Source organism: Culex quinquefasciatus, chromosome 3 (assembly GCF_015732765.1).
Source record: "Culex quinquefasciatus strain JHB chromosome 3, VPISU_Cqui_1.0_pri_paternal, whole genome shotgun sequence".
NCBI classification, from domain to species: Eukaryota; Metazoa; Arthropoda; class Insecta; order Diptera; family Culicidae; genus Culex; species Culex quinquefasciatus.
Genome location: NC_051863.1, coordinates 45,067,852 through 45,086,507, shown reverse-complemented (window position 1 = coordinate 45,086,507; position 18,656 = coordinate 45,067,852). Strand labels below are relative to the sequence as shown.

The window sequence follows — 18,656 nt, the reverse complement described above, 5'->3', positions numbered from 1 at the left end:
GTCAGTTTTAAGAGAACGTATGCAAAATATGCCTTTTCTAACAATTTTTCATCAGAATTTGAAAATTAAAATGACTTGTTGTGCTGATTCGAAATCCGGACACTTTTGCTTCGAATTCCGGACACTCGTTTTTGCTAATGAATCACAAAAATTTGGACTGAAATGTTAGTGAATGGCATTCATTAGGTCTCAAATTAGCTGTTAACATCAAAACAATCGATAGTTTATACAAAAATTTGCTAGAATTTAAGGAAATCAAAACCATAAATTTCTGCTTCGCCTTCCCTGAGCTTCGGACGCCTATGATATATTTCACGTGAAATGTTCTCATTTTTGGTAATCCTATAATTTTATTTTATTTAATTATTTTGGCATTAACTACAGCGTTCAAACAAACTTTAAATGAAAGTTGATGTTAGAATTCATCAAACAACACAGTTTTGACATTCAAAATGCGAACTTGTATCCAAATAACTGATAAAACAAGATGAGGTGTCCGGGTTTCGAAGCGTCCGGGAATTCGAATCATGACGTTAATTTTCGGTTAAACTGGAGCATCAAATCAGACCTAAATTAGCGTTGAATAAGACGTAAAATTACACGACCATCAATCATCCAAGGTCGTTTAAAATTACATTAAACGACATTTCGGTGGATCAGTTTAAACGACATTTCGGTGGATCTTGTTGCAATAAAGAAAATCTGTTTTTCCAAAACTATTTTTTAATTGTTACTATATAATTTCATGACAAACATCACCCACAGCTCAAAATGTTTTTTTTTTCTTCAATTTTCCGCGCGAATTTCGGCTTCGGCTTTATTTCCACTTGCAATCTTCCGTCTTGCCGTTATGAGTATATGAGGATATGAGTTGGCCACTCCACGGGAGAAGGCATCAAAGTGGCACAACTGGAGGGAACTCACTACTTGTGCACTACACTTCAATCCACTCCTGGAACATCCTCTTTGGTGTAAAGAAGGTGTTCAGCCAAAAACATCATAAACAGCGGCTTGCCGGAACAATCCAATCATGTGTAAATGTTCCATGATTCCACCCGCAACCTGACAAAAACGAGACGACGAAAAACATCAGCGATCTGTTTCACCACTATATTCATTAATAACTTTACCTTTATTCCAAACGGGCGCAGGTTCTGGCCAGTAAATGATCAAAATTGAAGATAATCTAGAGCGCCTCTGCAAAAAATATTCCTAGCGACCTCGTGGAGAACGTTTTGACATTTCTCCACTCAGACGAAAATGTGACAGCTGAAGCGCGTGTATTTGGGTTTCATTTGATGTAAAATTACATCAAATTTGATGCTCTTGTTATGTGCATCAAATAAAGCGTAATAATGGATTATTTGTAATGTAATTTTAGGTTTCACATAATGCAGATGTGTGCCCATGAGAATTTCATCAATTTACGTCAGAATATATACAATATTACAGAGAAAATATGTTTACATGATGCAATAATAGGTTAATTCAACGATTACGTCAAATGTAATATTTCATTTTTTTTTAGTGTGTGGACAATCGTCGAACCACCCCTACCCCTAAGATGTCCACGTGGTTTATGGATGGACCTTTACCAACATGACAAATTTTCCAGAAGTTTAACAAATGTTCAAATATCTCTAATTATGACATCCTAGGGATCATTCATAAACCACGTGGACACTTTTTTGGAAATCTACACCCCCTCCCCTCCCTCTCCCTTTCGTATACAATTTCCATACAAACAAAATATTTTTGTATGAAGCGTGGACAATCGTCAACCGTACCGTGTCCACGTAGTTTATGGATGGCCCCCTATTGATAAATCTCATGAACTGCGTAAAATTTTGTAAAATCATCATGAAGAAAAAAGTTTCATTTAAAACATTCAAAATTTATCCAATATCATTCAAAATTTATCCAATATTTTTTACCAATTTTGTCTCCGAAATTTCGAAAAAAAAGTATAAAAATCTGCAAAAACAAGAATTAATTGCACATGTATCAACTAAGACATGCGCATAATGTCCACTTCACCCGCGCAGGAAACAAATAATTGGGTAAATCATGCATTCCAGACTGACTGAAATCGCGTCGCAAAACTTAACTTTATGTTTAAAGTGAAAAAATAAATAAACACAATTTATTATGTATTTGGCTAAATAATGTTAGTCTTTCGAAAAAAGTTAAAGTTTAAGATATCATTATCTCTTCTAAAAAATTAATGAAATGTTTCAAATACAATATAATATCATGTTTCTAATTAATAACAATTCATTTTTAATCAAATGAACATTATTTTTCATGCATTGTGTCGCCTCGCCCACCTAGTTGTAGAATGTGTAACTGAAAAACAATAATTTTAAAATCATTATTTTATGGTACAAAACCATTTTTTAAACTCATTTAAACTTCAAGACCTGAAATAAGATGATTATCAAATTATACGACTGTTTTTACGATTTTTATGGGTTTAACGAGCATATTCTTAGCTTGTTTAACTTGCCCCACTTTCCCCTTCCCGTCTTCAAAAAAAAAATAATAACAAACAACATAGTCCGCAGAACAAAACACTACGTTGAAATTTGAAAATTCACAAAATTGTAAAATATACAATTCGAAGTGCAAAACATAATTTTGTCTATTATACTTGAGATGGAAAAAACAAAACAAAATCCGGCAAAACATAAACAAACATAAACAACACAAATTTTCCCCATAACCGTCAAGAGAGAGAGAGGAGAGTGGACGCTACATATGAGGGAGAAATGAAGAGCCGTGAGAACAAAAATGAGAAAAATGCTGTAAGAACATCTCACACTGAGAGCGGCTGGTAGCAACATTGTAGCAAACATTGAATCACTCATGGAGTCGCAATGTGGAGGAGGGTGGAAATTGGGTGGAAACAGGCGCGAGAACGAGACGGCATCAAAACAAAACTGACTAACGGGGTGGGGGGAGATGTTGCACGCTGTACGGAACGGAACGATGCAACGCAACTTTGGAACTTGTTGCACGGAAAAGTAGGTGATGTGACAAATTTGAAAACGTCGCGTGACAAAATTGGCTTGTGTCACGATGCTGGTCGTTTTTGCTAATTCACAATTTAACAATTTAATTCGAATTATCAGTTAAAAATATTACATTATGGAATAATCTAGCTAAAACAAAATGAAATCGTTAAAACCAACACCAAAAAAATCAATTTCGATTAAAATACAGGAAACCAACGTACAACGATGATTAAATAACTGACTGAGAATGAGGAACGTAAGGATTCTTCAAATTATCTGATTATTGTAAGTCATGTTTACTGAGTGACAAGCGGAAATGGTTCCTACTACACTTACATCACACGAACCTGCCTTTATGAAGATGTTGAAAAGTTGAGCTTCGCAACAAGGCAAAGGTGCCGAAAGCAGTTTCAGGTCTAATTTTTCAATAGATTTTATTTAGTTTAGCCGTTTATTCTATTACGGCACTGCTGATTCATGGCGTTGACATCGTAAGTTTCACGCCTCACCACATTTGCATATTTTAAACTGGAAATAGCTATTTGAACTGGTTAGTGAAACAAATTGAAACAGAACGATTCAACAAACTTCTGAGGGAAGTCATTTCCCTTGGCAGCAACTAAAATTCATTCAATTTGAAATTTTGTAAATGTAAACTCTTCATCCAAAGCTACAAATTTATACAATTTCCACGGACAACTATTTTGTTAAAAGTAAAACTCACCACTTTCTCCTCGATTATGGAGCAGTACCCACAGGTACAACCGAAGCCTTAGCACAAGAATAGAAGAAGGACAACCTTACTCAAGATGGCATTAAAAAGCATCACCACCATCCTCGTCGCCGTCGTCGTAGACGGAGCCAAGAGTAAAAGTTTCGCGCCAAAAGCTGATGATATGCGAATAATGCATAGCGAATTAGCATAATCGCGGCATAAATATGATTTAACATGTACATATTTTTGCAGCACGGCACGACTTGTGGGTTTTTGTCCCATGGTTGTGTGGTTCTATCTCCGTGGTTTTACGGATGATAAAGGTTGAAGATATTGGCAACTGGTAAATTGAACCCTTTCGAAATTGAACATTGTTAAGCCATAAATCTCCAAACTGTTGACTTTGTTGCGGAAGGAGATGACTTGTGCAACTTTTAACAATCTGATAGCTTTTTGAATCAGTGAAGTTAAAAAATTAAATGATTTAAGGTCAAATATAAAAAGGTAAAAAAGGCTGAAAAAATAGCGAAAACAAAGTCCAATGCACAAAATATTGAAAGCTAAGAGATCATTATTTTTGCATAATTTCAAGGTTTTTTATGCACTTCACGATACGTTTTAAAAAGAATCAAATTGAGTTTTATAAAGGAAACATATTCAAAACAAGCATGTTTTATTTTTATTTTAGTTTTTTTAAGAGAATAGGGATTGCATGTTTTAATAATTAAATATTTCAAAATTATCGTTCTAGAGCTGAATGATTCAAAAAATTGAGCACCTACATTTTGAATGAGAATAAGGATTTCAATACTTTTTTGAGCTTTAGCTTTTAAATGTAAGCAGTTTTTTAAACATTCAAAAAAAATAGGAAAGAATAAGAAAAAAACTAACTACATCCTCCTGTATGGAAGTTGCCTTATTCACTTCTTTCCAAAAACTGGACAAGCAAGAAATCCGGAAATAATTGAAGTTCATTTTTAGAACATGATCATAGCCTTACCTCAGTAAGGAAGGCGAAAAACTGACGTGCAAAGTCCAAAATACATTTTCATTGCATTATATTTTGTCTGCCTATGTGGATCAATCGGACCGCGCACTGGACTCACAATCCAGAGGTCGCTGGTTCGAATTCCGAGGTGACGCAAAAAATTCTAGGTGTAAATATAGGTTTTCGGTGCCCCCTCTCACCGTGCCATACCTTCACACTTAGGAGACCCGGGAGGCAGAGTCTTGTCGCAAAAAGAACGATACACGCCTGTGGATCCGTTGACGACACCGCAAGGTTTAAGAGGGCCACATTATAGGGGAGCTGGGGGTAAGACGGCCAGGCGGGGTAAGACGGCCACCCCACTGTTTTACTAAGTATGCTAATGAATATTACTAAAATGTTTAGCAATACTGTTCCTCATGCTAAATAATGCATATGGAGTCACCTTTGCCAAAAATATTGTTTGAAATAGTATAAAAATAGCTCAAAATAAACAAATAATTTTTGAACTTGAAACTGGATGTAATTTTCATGAATTACAACTTAGGCATTTTGTTAGATAACAATATGTTTTCCTGTCTTCAAATATTTTTCATGTTAAATTGAAGTTTTCCTAGATTATGTCCCTCGAAAAAGTTTAGAAAATGCGATGAGCTATTTACAAAAATTGTTTAAAAAATAATTTATTTGGGGCAAGACGGCCACCTCCTCCGGGGTAAGACGGCCACCCGTAATTTGTAGATTTTAATTGATATAGGTTATATTTTTGACGGTTTTTGACTATTATGACATATTTGTAGATAAGGAAAAGCATTTTCAATAAAACTATCCATTTTTAATCAAAATGCTGTTAACTACCGTTTCGACAACATTCTTTACTGTGATATAGCAAAACTCATTGAATAATATGAAATCTTATCAAACTTTTCATAAAAATCGCTAATTTAATATTGTTTACATAATTTTGATTTACTTATTCTAATCAAAATACACAAACTAATTATTTTGCATCAAATTGTGTTTGTTTTGTAGTAAAAATTCACAGTTTTTCATAAAATGTGGTCGCAATAATATGAAATTCACTGAGCCAAAATATGAAAATTTTTAAACAGCATTTTTCTTCACATTTGAAACCTGATTTTTCAACCAAAATAGTTATGATGTTCAGAGAAGTCTGTTCAACCAACCTTGTAGGAATTTGGGTGGATTTAGCAAAGTTATTAAGTTGATTTATAGCACTGGCCGTCTTACCCCACATGGGTGGCCGTCTTACCCGCGTATTTCATATATATACGATTTCAATTATTTTTTAAAATTCCTGAAAAGTATTGAAAATTGGTTTTTAGACTAACTAATTTATGTCATTTCTATAATGGACTAGTAGTAGAACAATATGTACGTAATTTGAGATCAAAATAATCTGTTGTGTAAATTTTATTAGACTTCTCCCTTAGGGTGGCCGTCTTACCCCCATCTCCCCTAAGGTGTTACGTCGATTCCGTTTTATATTTTCAAAATCAATTTCCAAGATTTACATGCGTGAGATAGCACAATTTACAGAATAGATATATACTTTAAAAAATACAGTCCAAGCTATCGATGATCAAATGTTCGGATTCTATATATCATTTTTTTCGTTGTGCTCAAATATCTTGTGTGCCGTCAATATGGCGAACATATGACTGGCAATAAGTCACTCAAATTTAACTAATATTGGTTACTAAACTTCAATTTGATGTTAAAAAAAACAATAAAAAATATTGTTTTTCGATTCGATTAGCCAAAGGTTTCAAATCTTGAGATAGTCGAGCTTAGACTGTATCTTATTATTAAATCCAAACTATAGAAGATTTTTTAATCTTTGAAAAACTTGCCGTGTTGGGTTCTTCCCTCAACCCTTTATTGGCCATTTTTTCGAAATTTTTATTTTTCCCGTGTTTAGGAGGTCATTTTGAGCAACAGGTGTTCTACGAAAAACTTTACTTCTCTTGTTTTATGTTTTTCTTGTTTTTTTTTAAAGTATTTTAATTTGCATTTATCTTGTTAAGTTTATCTTAATTTTTGGAAATATTTGGCCTATTCTACCACCTCCTATCATTACATTTTGCCTTTCTAATTTTTCACGTTTTTAAAGACACTTTATCAACACTTCAAAAATTACTGCACTTCAAAAATTACTGCATATTTCTTTTTATTTAAAATATAGAAAATGTTAGTAAAAAACCCAGCCAAAGTTGATCCCTAATAAAAATACATTTTATAAAGCATTGGCAAAGTTATATAAAACAAGTCTTCGTTCCAATGCCTTTTAAACATCAAAAATTATTTGAAAATGGATTTTTGGCGATTTTTCAGATCGAAACCCGTCTGAAGGCGGGGTTGGGATGCATTTTATCATTTTATCATAAATTTTAGAACTAAGAATAAAATTTTTCTTTAAATGTATAATTTGGCATTTGCAATTCTAGAAAAGAATCAAAACAATTTAACGAAACGAATTAAAATGGTCGCGGATAAAATGATTCTCCGACCTTTGAAATGTCTGCTTACGAACCAAATAACTAATGACAAACTGCATGAAAGGAACTAAATTGCCGAAACATACATTATGATCCATCTCTGGCGTTCTAATAATAGTTACCATCACCAATGCCAATGCCAAATCGCAAAAAAAACACCTAAATAAATCCAAACATCTCATTTCGACTCACCTTTCGCATTTCCATTGCGCTTGCATCGCTTGGACTGCGACGGCAGTTGCTGATGCTGCTGCTCGTCCAAAATCATAATCCGTTCTTCGTCATCGCTGTCACGCCCATCATCGACACCGGAAGTGCGATCATTGTGCTGCCGCTGACCACCGTCATTGACGGTTCGTCGCTGGTTCCCCCTCGCGATGATTCGGGGAGCCGCGGACGACCGCGAGTCAGATCTATCCAACAGAACTGCGATTTCAAACTCATCCCCACACTCTTTACTGGCGGAACCACTAGCGGTTCCTCCTCCTGCCCCACCACCAGCACTGTTCCCCGTCAGGGACCACCTGTGGGCCATTCCGAACTTTGGTCGGTTATATTTCCTCCAATTAACGCTTCCAGATCACCAGGATCACCGTTTTCACCACTAATTTCACCACGATCGCCTTCCCCTTATTCACGCCACTTTCACTGAGTCGACACTGCGTACTGCGGAATTTCACGCACTGAGAACTCACTTAGGACCGATACGGCACCGAGTCGCACTGACCACATCACCGTTCAACGGTCAATCCGCTTCTACATCTGGGAATTTGTTGATAACATAGTGAACCCGGCTGGAAATTGCCTCCCACCCCTGTTGGACCTGTGCGTCGTCGTCGTGTCACATGTGGTTAATTAGTGTGTTGATTTGCAAGCGGCCGGCCAGCCAGTCGGAGTAGTTCTAATTGTATGCAAAACTGTCCCCTGAACGAGCACTGGCGTCCGTGGCCAGTTGGGCCTGCCCCCGGATGACGGCCGAAGGAGGAGGCGGCAAAACCACGTGCGAATCGCTCAGGTAGGTAAACAAGGTTTGTGGTTGTTTAGCTGAAAATTTATCGAAGACAGAAATTAAATGCTATGTTGACAATTCCAAATATTTTTAATTCAATTGAGATATTTTAAATTCAATTGAGATCAAAAAAATAGACCTTATTGTTACAGCTTGTTGCTTAAATTACTATGTTGGATTCTGCTTAAAAAACTGGGACCTGTTTTGCATTTTAACTTTAAAAAGTTCAAGAATATTATGAAAATAAATAAATTTTAAAATATCATGTTTGATCAACCTACAACATGGTTCCAACCGAAATTGTATGGATTTAGTTTATCTTGAATCTTAAATCTCCAATGAACAACCAATGATTTCTCGGCAATTTTCAAACAGACGTCAATCTTAATTCCACCTGAATGCACTCACTCAGCACCGGCCCCTCAATCAAGGTGTGCATCAGACGCTGCTCACACAAAAGTTAATGTGTCCATTTGCTGCGTTCATGTGAGAGCGAGATTTAACTGGCTCAAATTTCTACTCCCAGCCTAATTGACAGTTACACGCGTTCGAATTGTAAGCAAATAGCGCTGAAATTCCTACCACTTCCCCTACACACCTGGGTTGGCCTTTCCGAATCTGCTCTCGTCCGTCAGCTCGGCGGGAATGATTCAACTTTGTGTGCCAGAGGCAGAGTGGGTGAAAATACCTGGTTGCCTGTTTTCACATGACGATTTCGTTTCGCATGTGTAGCAGATGCATTCGAAACTGCACCAGAAAGTCGGGGAAGAATTTCCAGGCAATTAACTAATGACCAGCAAAGTTAATGGCAACAGACAGGTCATTTTTAAACAGATTCGGGGTTTAGCAGAACAGATGAATTCTTGTATTTATTTTCCATCGTTCATTTTTTATTTTATTGATAAAACTATGTTTTCTTGCTCTTTTGGAATATCTCAGGATGTACAGTATGTAAAAAAAGTATTTACACCCCTTGGGCACTATGCACATTTTGTGATGAAACATGTAAAAAAATTAAAGTTTGACAGGAACCTAGTACTACGTTTTGTTCAGAAACTCATGCCAAACATTTTGCTACAAAAAACTCATGAAAAGATGATTTCTATAAAAGTTATATAACAAATACTATTACGAAAATAAAAAAGGTGCAAAAAAAGTTTGTACACCTTTCGAAAAATTAACATAAATAATGTTATTTGTTGACAAATCACCATAAATCCAGTCTCCCAACTCCAAATAGGCATCCTTGACTGATTAAAAAAAGAATGTGGATTGAATATAAAGTTTACTAACTACTTAGTATAAAAGTTTATATAACTCTGGAAATTCTATATAAAACTTATCTAAACTTAATTTTGCAAACTTTTAATTCAAATAAATGTCAATATATTACCATAGAATTGCTATTTAAACATTTTGGAGTGGGTATAACACCGTTTTGGGGGTCTTTGTATCGCTAGAATAGATTTTTCGTTGGAATTTCGTACCAACCCGGAATTACGTCGTCGGAAAATCCGCCGGCATCCGAACCGGTCCACAATTCACAAGTCAACCTGTATGGCATCGGAAAGAGCATAAAATTTCCGATCTTTTGATACCCATACATCCAGCTTTTCTATAACACCCAGGTTTTTAAATACCTAGGCAAAAACGTTGTTATGGTTTCGTTTGAGCAACCTGCCAAAAATGTATGGAATATCGTAATTTTTGTTCTCGTGGATCAAACATACTTTTTGCCCAGGTATTTAAAAACGTAGGTTTTAAAGAAAACATAGATGTTTGGGTATCAAAAGATCGGAAATTTTATGCCCTTTCCGATTCCACATAGGTTGACTTGTGAATCGTGGACCGGTTCGGATGCCGGCGGATTTTCCTACGACGTAATTCCGGGTTGGTACGAAATTCCAACGAAAAATCTATTCTAGCGATACAAAGACCCCCAAAACGGTGTTATACCCACTCCAAAATGTTTATTTAATGATTCTATGGTAATATATTGACATTTAGTTGAATTAAAAGTTTGCAAAATTAAGTTTAGATAAGTTTTATATAGAATTTCCAGAGTTATATAATCTTTTATACTAAGTAGTTAGTAAACTTTATATTCAATCCAAATTATTTTTTTAATCAGTCAAGGATGCCTATTTGGAGTTGGGAGACTGGATTTATGGTGATTTGTCAACAAATAACATTATTTATGTTAATTTTTTTAAAGGTGTACATACTTTTTTTGCGCCTTTTTTATTTTCGTAATAGTATTTGTTATATAACTTTTTATAGAAATCATCTTTTCATGAGCTTTTTGTAGCAAAATGTTTGGCATGAGTTTTTGAACAAAACGTACTACTAGGTTCCTGTCAAACTTTAAATTTTTTACATGTTTCATCACAAAATGTGCATAATGCCCAAGGGGTGTAAATACTTTTTTTACATACTGTAGACAATGAAAGTTTAATTTTCTGATTTGTTTCCATGGATTCAAGTTTCAACGCTATGTACAATTTTCTACGCTAAGTGATTGTAGCTAGGGCATTTGTCCCTATTTTGGGCCTACTAAGCCGAGTACACTTTTAATTTGATGTATTCTCTAAGGCTGAGATAGACAGCCCAGCTTATGGTACATACAGTATGTAAAAAAAGCATTTACACCCATTGGGCACTATGCACATTTTGTGATGAAACATGTGAAAAATTTAAAGTTTGACAGAAATTTAGTACTACGTTTTGTTCAGAAACTCATGCCAAACATTTTGCTATAAAAAAGCTCATGAAAAGATAATTTCTATAAAAAGTTACATAACAAATACTATTACGAAAATAAAAAAGGGTGCAAAAAAAGTGTGTACACCTTTCGAAAAATAAACATAAATAATGTTATTTGTTGACAAATCACCATAAATCCAGTCTCCCAACTTCAAATAGGCATCATTGACTGATTAAAAAAATAATTTGGATTAAATATAAAGTTTACTAACTACTTAGTATAAAAGTTTATATAACTCTGGAAATTATATATAAAACTTATCGAAACTTAATTTTGAAAACTTCTAATTCAACTTAATGTCAATATATTACCATAGAATTGCTAAATAAACATTTGGGAGTGGGTATAACACCGTTTTGGGGGTCTTTGTATCGCTAGAATAGATTTTTCGTTGGAATTTCGTACCAACCCGGAATTACGTCGTAGGAAAATCCGCCAGCATCCGAACCGGTCCACGATTCACAAGTCAACCTATGTGGAATCGGAAAGGGCATAAAATTTCCGATCTTTTGGTACCCATACATCTAGGTTTTCTCTAAAACCTACGTTTTTAAATACCTGGGCAAAAAGTAAGTTTGATCCACGAGAACAAAAATTACGAAATTCCATACATTTTCGGCAGGTTGCTCAAACGAAACCATAACAACGTTTTTGCTTAGGTATTTAAAAACGTAGGTTTTAAAGAAAACCTAGATGTATGGGTATCAAAAGATCGGAAATTTTATGCCCTTTCCGATTCCACATAGGTTGACTTGTGAATCGTGGACCGGTTCGGATGCCGGCGGATTTTTCCTACGACGTAATTCCGGGTTGGTACGAAATTCCAACGAAAAATCTATTCTATCGATACAAATACCCCCAAAACGGTGTTATACCCACTCCAAAATGTTTATTTAGCAATTCTATGGTAATATATTGACATTTAGTTGAATTAAAAGTTTGCAAAATTAAGTTTCGATAAGTTTTATATAGAATTTCCAGAGTTATATAAACTTTTATACTAAGTAGTTAGTAAACTTTATATTCAATCCAAATTATTTTTTTAATCAGTCAAGGATGCCTATTTGGAGTTGGGAGATTGGATTTATGGTGATTTGTCATCAAATAACATTATTTATGTTAATTTTTCGAATAGTGTACAAACTTTTTTTGCACCTTTTTTATTTTCGTAATAGTATTTGTTATGTAACTTTTTATAGAAATCATCTTTTCATGAGCTTTTTTAGCAAAATGTTTGGCATGAGTTTCTGAACAAAACGTAGTACTAGATTCCTGTCAAACTTTAAATCTTCACATGTTTCATCACAAAATGTGCATAGTGCCCAATGGGTGTAAATACTTTTTTTACATACTGTAAATAAGATAGTATGTAACGAAGTATTTTATTGATATGGTGGCATTTTAGTGACAGTTTTTGCAACGGGATTGTGGAACCCACCAACAAAAACACATTGCCGGTGGTTGGAGATTCGAGGGATGGCTCTCATCCGTGTGCTGAGCGATAAGCGGTAAGTTAAAGTGGTGAAATTTTTTGACCTAATGAGCAACTAGCAATTTGCCAAGTAAAAAGTGAATAGTGATATATTTATTGCTTTATTTGTAATTCAAGAGGAAAAAGCTAATTATTCTTGCCTTCGAAAATGAAGATAAACACAGAACATTTCGTTGAATTAACTTTGCTAGACCCAAAATAGGTACTAGGCCCAAAATAGGGACAAATATCCTAGGCTACTACTGGCCATCATTGAAGGAAAGGCTATTATCCACTTTTGATTTTTGCTCCAGGTGGTAGAGAATTTTCCAACGCATCTTCCAAAACATTAATGTCACTAAAAATGTTACGTTCTGGCTGCCGAAGAAAAAAAAACAAAAAATCAAAACAAAACTTTATTTAACGCCACTTGAGAGTAATACGTGGTGTCATTCATTTTGATGGGCAAGAATAATTCACTTTTTCCTCTTAAATTTGAAATCGAGAAATTAAAATTGCAACATGGAGTTAAACTTTCTGTCAAGCTGCTGTGAAGTATTCCATGACAGCTGTGAAAGTTTCACTCCATGTTACCGGCTCACATCTCTCTTTTTAATTTCTCGATAAAGCAATAAATAGATCACTCTTCACATGTTTCTTTACAAATTGCTGGTTGCCCATTAGGCCAAAAAATTTCACCACTTTTACTTACCGCTTGTTGACACTCAGCGTCACGGTTTTCATCACTCGGCACACAAATGAGAGCCTTTCCCCGAATCTCCAACCACCGGCAATGTGTTTGTGATGGTGGTTTGCACAATCCCATTTCAAAAGCAATCACTAAACTGCCACCAAATCAAGCAAATCATTGATTAAGGTTACTTCGTTCACCTCGGAGCATGGCTGTATTTACACTATTTCAAACTGTGACAGTGTGTGTGCACTTTTCACATGTTACAGTCTTTCTCGCATATTACGGGTTTATTAATAGGCTATGAAACAAATATTAAATTATCTTTAAAACTCTTAAATGAATGATAGAAATGATGCCCATACCAGTTATGAACGTAATGCAAGTGAAATCAATCATCCTAATATTGTTTTGTGGATTAAAACATCAATATGATTTAGCATGTTTGTCGACCGAATTTCGGAGGCTCTACTAGGGACATTGAAGGTTGGATTCCAGGAGCAATAAACCCAAAATAGGTACCAAAAATGTTTTAAAATTGTGATTGAGAACAAACTTTAGCGTTAAAAACCTAACTTATTCTTGTAATAAAAGCTAGGCTACCTATAGCAGCATTTAAAATCAAATTTAAAGTGCGCACTGCTTAGTGGGCACAAAATAGGGACATATACCCTACCTAGGCGGAAATTTGGTGTCGATCACAAGAACACATATTTCTCAGAATACTTATTTTGGCATAATAGTCAATTTCAATGTTAGTGCAGATTAGATGCTTTCGTTTGATTTTTCCCGAAAGTTTAGATCGGAAAATTATCGAACATAGACAATATAATTATAAACTGAAACGTAACACTACATCAGAAGATTTAAATCTATTGACGAAGTCTTGGAAATAAGATATTGGTCACACCTTCTAATCACCAATTCGTCACAGCGCACCCTATAATGTCCAATAAATTCAAATCCTTGTATCAATAAGTGGTCATTGATATTCCATTAGCAATTTCAATCATTCAGGTAAACACGACGAATATCCGATCCTATCAGATGAATTTAATCAATTATTCCCCGCCCGTCTCGACAAGGCGAGCGCATCAAAGAGAAGCAAAAACTATTCCACTAATTCAAAACAAACATCTCAATCCGCAAAGTCTGATATCTTATCCCGAGAATCGATCGCCAAGTCGTGCCTCCTCTGCTGCAGCGGCTGCATTCTTCATCGCGCGTTTGAACTCTATAATTGTAGTATGTTAATCTGCGTCGTCGAGTCAAGTCGAGATACTCGCGGACGCTCACTCACTCACTAACTCACGATGGCCGATCGATCGGACGAGGGCGACGCGCGTATTATCAAGATTCCGATTATAATTAAGCACTAGTTAGGCACGGTGCAGCGATAAAACACAGTGTAAATGTCTTTATTAATCAATCGATGCGCGAGCAGCTTTCAGTTTAAGTCCAGCAGCACTTCAGGTAAAGGCAAAAGTCGGTGCGTTATCGCGACACTATGCGGTTAGCGGAAGCCCGTTAAGCAGCACTAAAGCGCGCCCCCGATATACGGCTAAACGAACGCCAAACTGTCACGCCGAGCTGTCCCGCCGCCGCCGTCCATCACGATGGCTGACCGCAACGATACTGACGTGATGATCTCGCGCCGACGATGCCCCTTGCAGCAGCGCTGATGCTGTTTTTTTTTGTTGGTGTCCGCGCCAAATCAACATGTGCACAGGGAGCTGGGTACTCTACAATAACTAAACACACGGGCAGTACAAATCAACCTGTACCGGTAGCCGGTACTTGACAGGTTTTAGCGTTGACCAGAGACGGAGCAGTTGGCAGGGTTATCGAAAATCTCTCAGCATGGAGTACATCAAATTAAGAACCACCCTATCGCTTAGAACCAACCCAACAAACACATCGAACGAGCAGCCCGAATTGGGCGCATCGCTCTCCGACCGCTCTGATCGCGTCAATCACGACGATTTACGCGCTCAGCTGCCAATAAACATGCTGCGCTGCGCTGTAATTATGGAAGGTTGTGTTTTCTTCGGTGCACCGCGAAAGATCGGCAGATGCTGCCTGTTTATGCTGTATATAGTTATTGTCCCGGCAAAATTATGCTCAAAACGGATCTGATGAAGTTGGTAGCAATATGAAAGAATTTGGAATAATTGGGTGAAGTTTTGATAAAAAAAACTCGATTATTCTGAATTTTTGATTGGATGATCAGGCGAACAAAATTGAATTGACATCAAAAATTCATTTCAAAAACTAACTTAATCCACCTATGTGGTTGATGCCTTCCTCACTCTTTACCAACAATGAGTAATAAGATGGGTTTAGACACAAATTTCATCAATTTTTCTAAGATCCGAAATAACAAAGTACATACATTTCATTTTAGTGGTCAAAACTCGAGCAGGGTTGCCAGATTTTTAATATTTTGGGCTCGTTGGAAAGGTCTTTCGATTACCTAACCGACTATGGGTCGGATAATCGATAAGGACTTTTTTTACATTGAGTGAGATCCTACTACAAAAATGTACATAAATATCACCTAAGCGGTCATAACTCGAAGCAGTGTTGCCAGATCGTCAATTTTTTGGACTCGTTGAAAAGGTCTTTTTATAACCTAACCAACGATAGATTGGATGATGGATCCGGACATCGTTTAAATACATTTAAATGTGATCCGGCTTCAAAAAGTTCATAAATATCACTTATGTGGTCATAACTCGAGAAAGGGTTGTCAGATTTTCAATATTTTGGACTCGTTGGAAAGGTATTTCGATAACCTAACCAACGATATATAACATGATGATATTTGGTGTGATTTCCTGCAATCATTCAATTTTCGAAAATATGCAAAAACACATTTTTATACATAACTTTTGAACTACTTATCAAAACTTCAAACAATTCAATTGCACCGTATGAGACCCGGAACCAAGTCGAATGCGACTGGTTTGGTCAAAAATGGTTCAGCCAGTGCTGAGAAAACTTAGTGACATTTTTGGTCACATACACAACACACACATACCCACAGACATTTTTTTTGGGGTTTCGAGCTTCAAATAAAAAGTTCATTTTTAAAGCAGGGTTAACCTTAGTGATTTTTCACGCTCAAAAATTGCAAATTTCACGGGGACCTTAATTTCAAAATACCAAATTTCACGGAAATTCCGCGGAACGTGAAAAATATTAAAATAACTATCTCAGAAAGTACTTTTCATGCTTGTTTTGAATAAACTTACAAAATCATAGCTTTATTTTAACGTGACACTAAAAAACTTAAAGTAATTTAAAAAAAATCCACTTATAGCCATTTATTGAGCTGCTTTTTAATGTTCGACTAATATAGCTAAACAGTTTTCGCTGATTTGCTACTATTTTATCCTTTACATTTTATTGAATTTCATATCAAATCCAAATTCAACAAAACAATCTAATAATTAAAATAACTTTGTTTGCGACATTTTGCCCAGTTGAAAATATTTTTTGAGTTTTCAATGAACTTTTAAACTCACTTTTCAAAAACTAAATTTAAAATCAATAGGCAAAAATAATTTAATCTTTAACGAAATCTTCAAAATGTTATTAAAAATCCAAACAGAAAACAAACATTTTGTTTTAACTTCCACGGGAGCCATTTACGCAAATAATGAAATATCGTGAAAATTAAACAGGTGAAATGTTCTTAAGAGATGACTTTAAAGATAAAAAAACTAAATCGAAAAAAAAACTAACAAATAAATAATAATTTTATGTTGAATAAACCAAGCATGACTCTTTGAATTTCTTATAAAATTATATGTTTCAAATATCAAATTAAATAATGATTGAATTGTTACTTGGGGTCATGAAAATATTACTAAATTAAGTTAGTTCTGAGTAAAATTGATAAACTTTTTTAGATTATCTTGTAAATAGCAATCTATTTACTTAATATTTTTCTTTACTCTGATGAAATTCAATTTGTCAATCTATTTTTTTTTTGCTCCTCCGGTTAGATCATTGGCCGGAGGAAAAGAGAAAGACGACTTTTTCCACTTGATGTTACTTTTACAAGAATGTTTGCTATTCATTGATTTCTAAAATAAATTTAAAAAAATCACTTTTTAACAAGTTTCGGTTGAAAAATATAGAATTTATAAAAAAAATGCGAGATTATATTTTTTTCTTTTATTGATTTTTGTTAACATCATTTTAGTGATCGCTGCATTCACTTCTTAGTAAATGTTCTATCAATTTCATGTTAATGTAGGTTTTTCTAACAATTTTTCAAATGGTTCATATCACACTTTTAAATTGAAAACTAATAAAATTTACTTAAAAAGTCATTCATCAAAGAAACATTGATCAGGGATGGTATTTACTCGTTTCCTCGCCGATGGCGAGGGCTTTTAGATATCGTCCCTCGCTCAAATCATCAAATTTTTGGCGTTCTCCCAAAACTGCATCAAGAGAGCGAAGCGAAAACGACGCCGATGAAATAGCGAGCAACGAACAAACCGATGCGTAAGACGGAAAAAAATCTCTCACACAGCCAGTCCCCTCGCTCAAAAAGCAAGAGAAAGAGCAATCGTGAAATTCTCTCGCCCGTAAGCCCTGTAGAAATGAGTTCATTTGTGTGCGTGAGCTCCAGTGTATGTATACAGCAATTTCGTGTGCGTGCCTCTCCGGTTGGAACGATAGTTCCATCGGAGCCAGCGAGAGGGTATTTCTCGTCGATGTGATGGGCTTTCGATATTCGCGATAGCAAGCCGACCATCACTCGGCTGCGAAAGAGAAGAGAAATTTTAAGAGACGAGGAACGCACCGAAATATACATCAATGATAGTGCGATGGTGATGGTTTACCTACCCTGACATTGATTATGTTATTATTTTAAGAATTGATTTGAGAAAATTGACAAATTTCACAGGATTATACGGAAATCTTCAAATTTCACGAATTTCACGCTGTCCGTGAAATCGTGATAATTCTCTAACCCTAGTTATAGCTTTACCTCAGTGAGGAATGCAAAACTATTTGATAAAAATTAAATAACAGCATGCACAAAGGTGGCAAGAAAAATTTGAAATATATGAAAATCCTAGAAGACATCCCTGGCTTGATCCCTTAGGCATCTTTAAAAGCAAATTTTATACGATAACACTGTAATGGAGTGGAAAGACATAGTAATTTTTTCAGAACTATTTTAGAAAACAAACTCTTCACATTTTGATTTATTACAAACTTTGTGGGTGCCTTCCCCATGCCCAAAAACCTCAAGTCTCCATACAATTTTGGCAGCTGTTGATATAAAAAAATGATACGTAATGTTCGAAAAAATCCATAATTTTTAATTTTCGAAATTATTTGATTTATTTTAGGGGACAAAAAACTGCAATTTTAGAGCCATAGAGGATTATGAACAAAAAGGGTGCCGCCGGGTCGTGATTAAAAATAAAGTTTTTTTTTGGAAAAAAAATAAATTTAAGTC

General features: G+C 35.3%; 1 protein-coding gene across 3 annotated transcripts in view; it reads right to left on the bottom strand.

The window, feature by feature from the left end:
• LOC6047584 (solute carrier family 22 member 21) overlaps positions 1–18,656 on the bottom strand; it is an 84,521-nt gene that overhangs the window by 54,501 nt on the left and 11,364 nt on the right. The window contains exon 2 of one of the 3 annotated variants that reach the window (XM_038260613.1): positions 7,429–7,998. In XM_038260613.1, coding sequence (XP_038116541.1) covers positions 7,429–7,771 — 343 coding nt within the window. In that variant the 5' untranslated portion in view covers positions 7,772–7,998. Of the gene's footprint in view, positions 1–7,428; positions 8,362–18,656 lie in introns of those variants that run through there. The other 2 variants (XM_038260612.1, XM_038260614.1) reach the window with 2 other exon arrangements.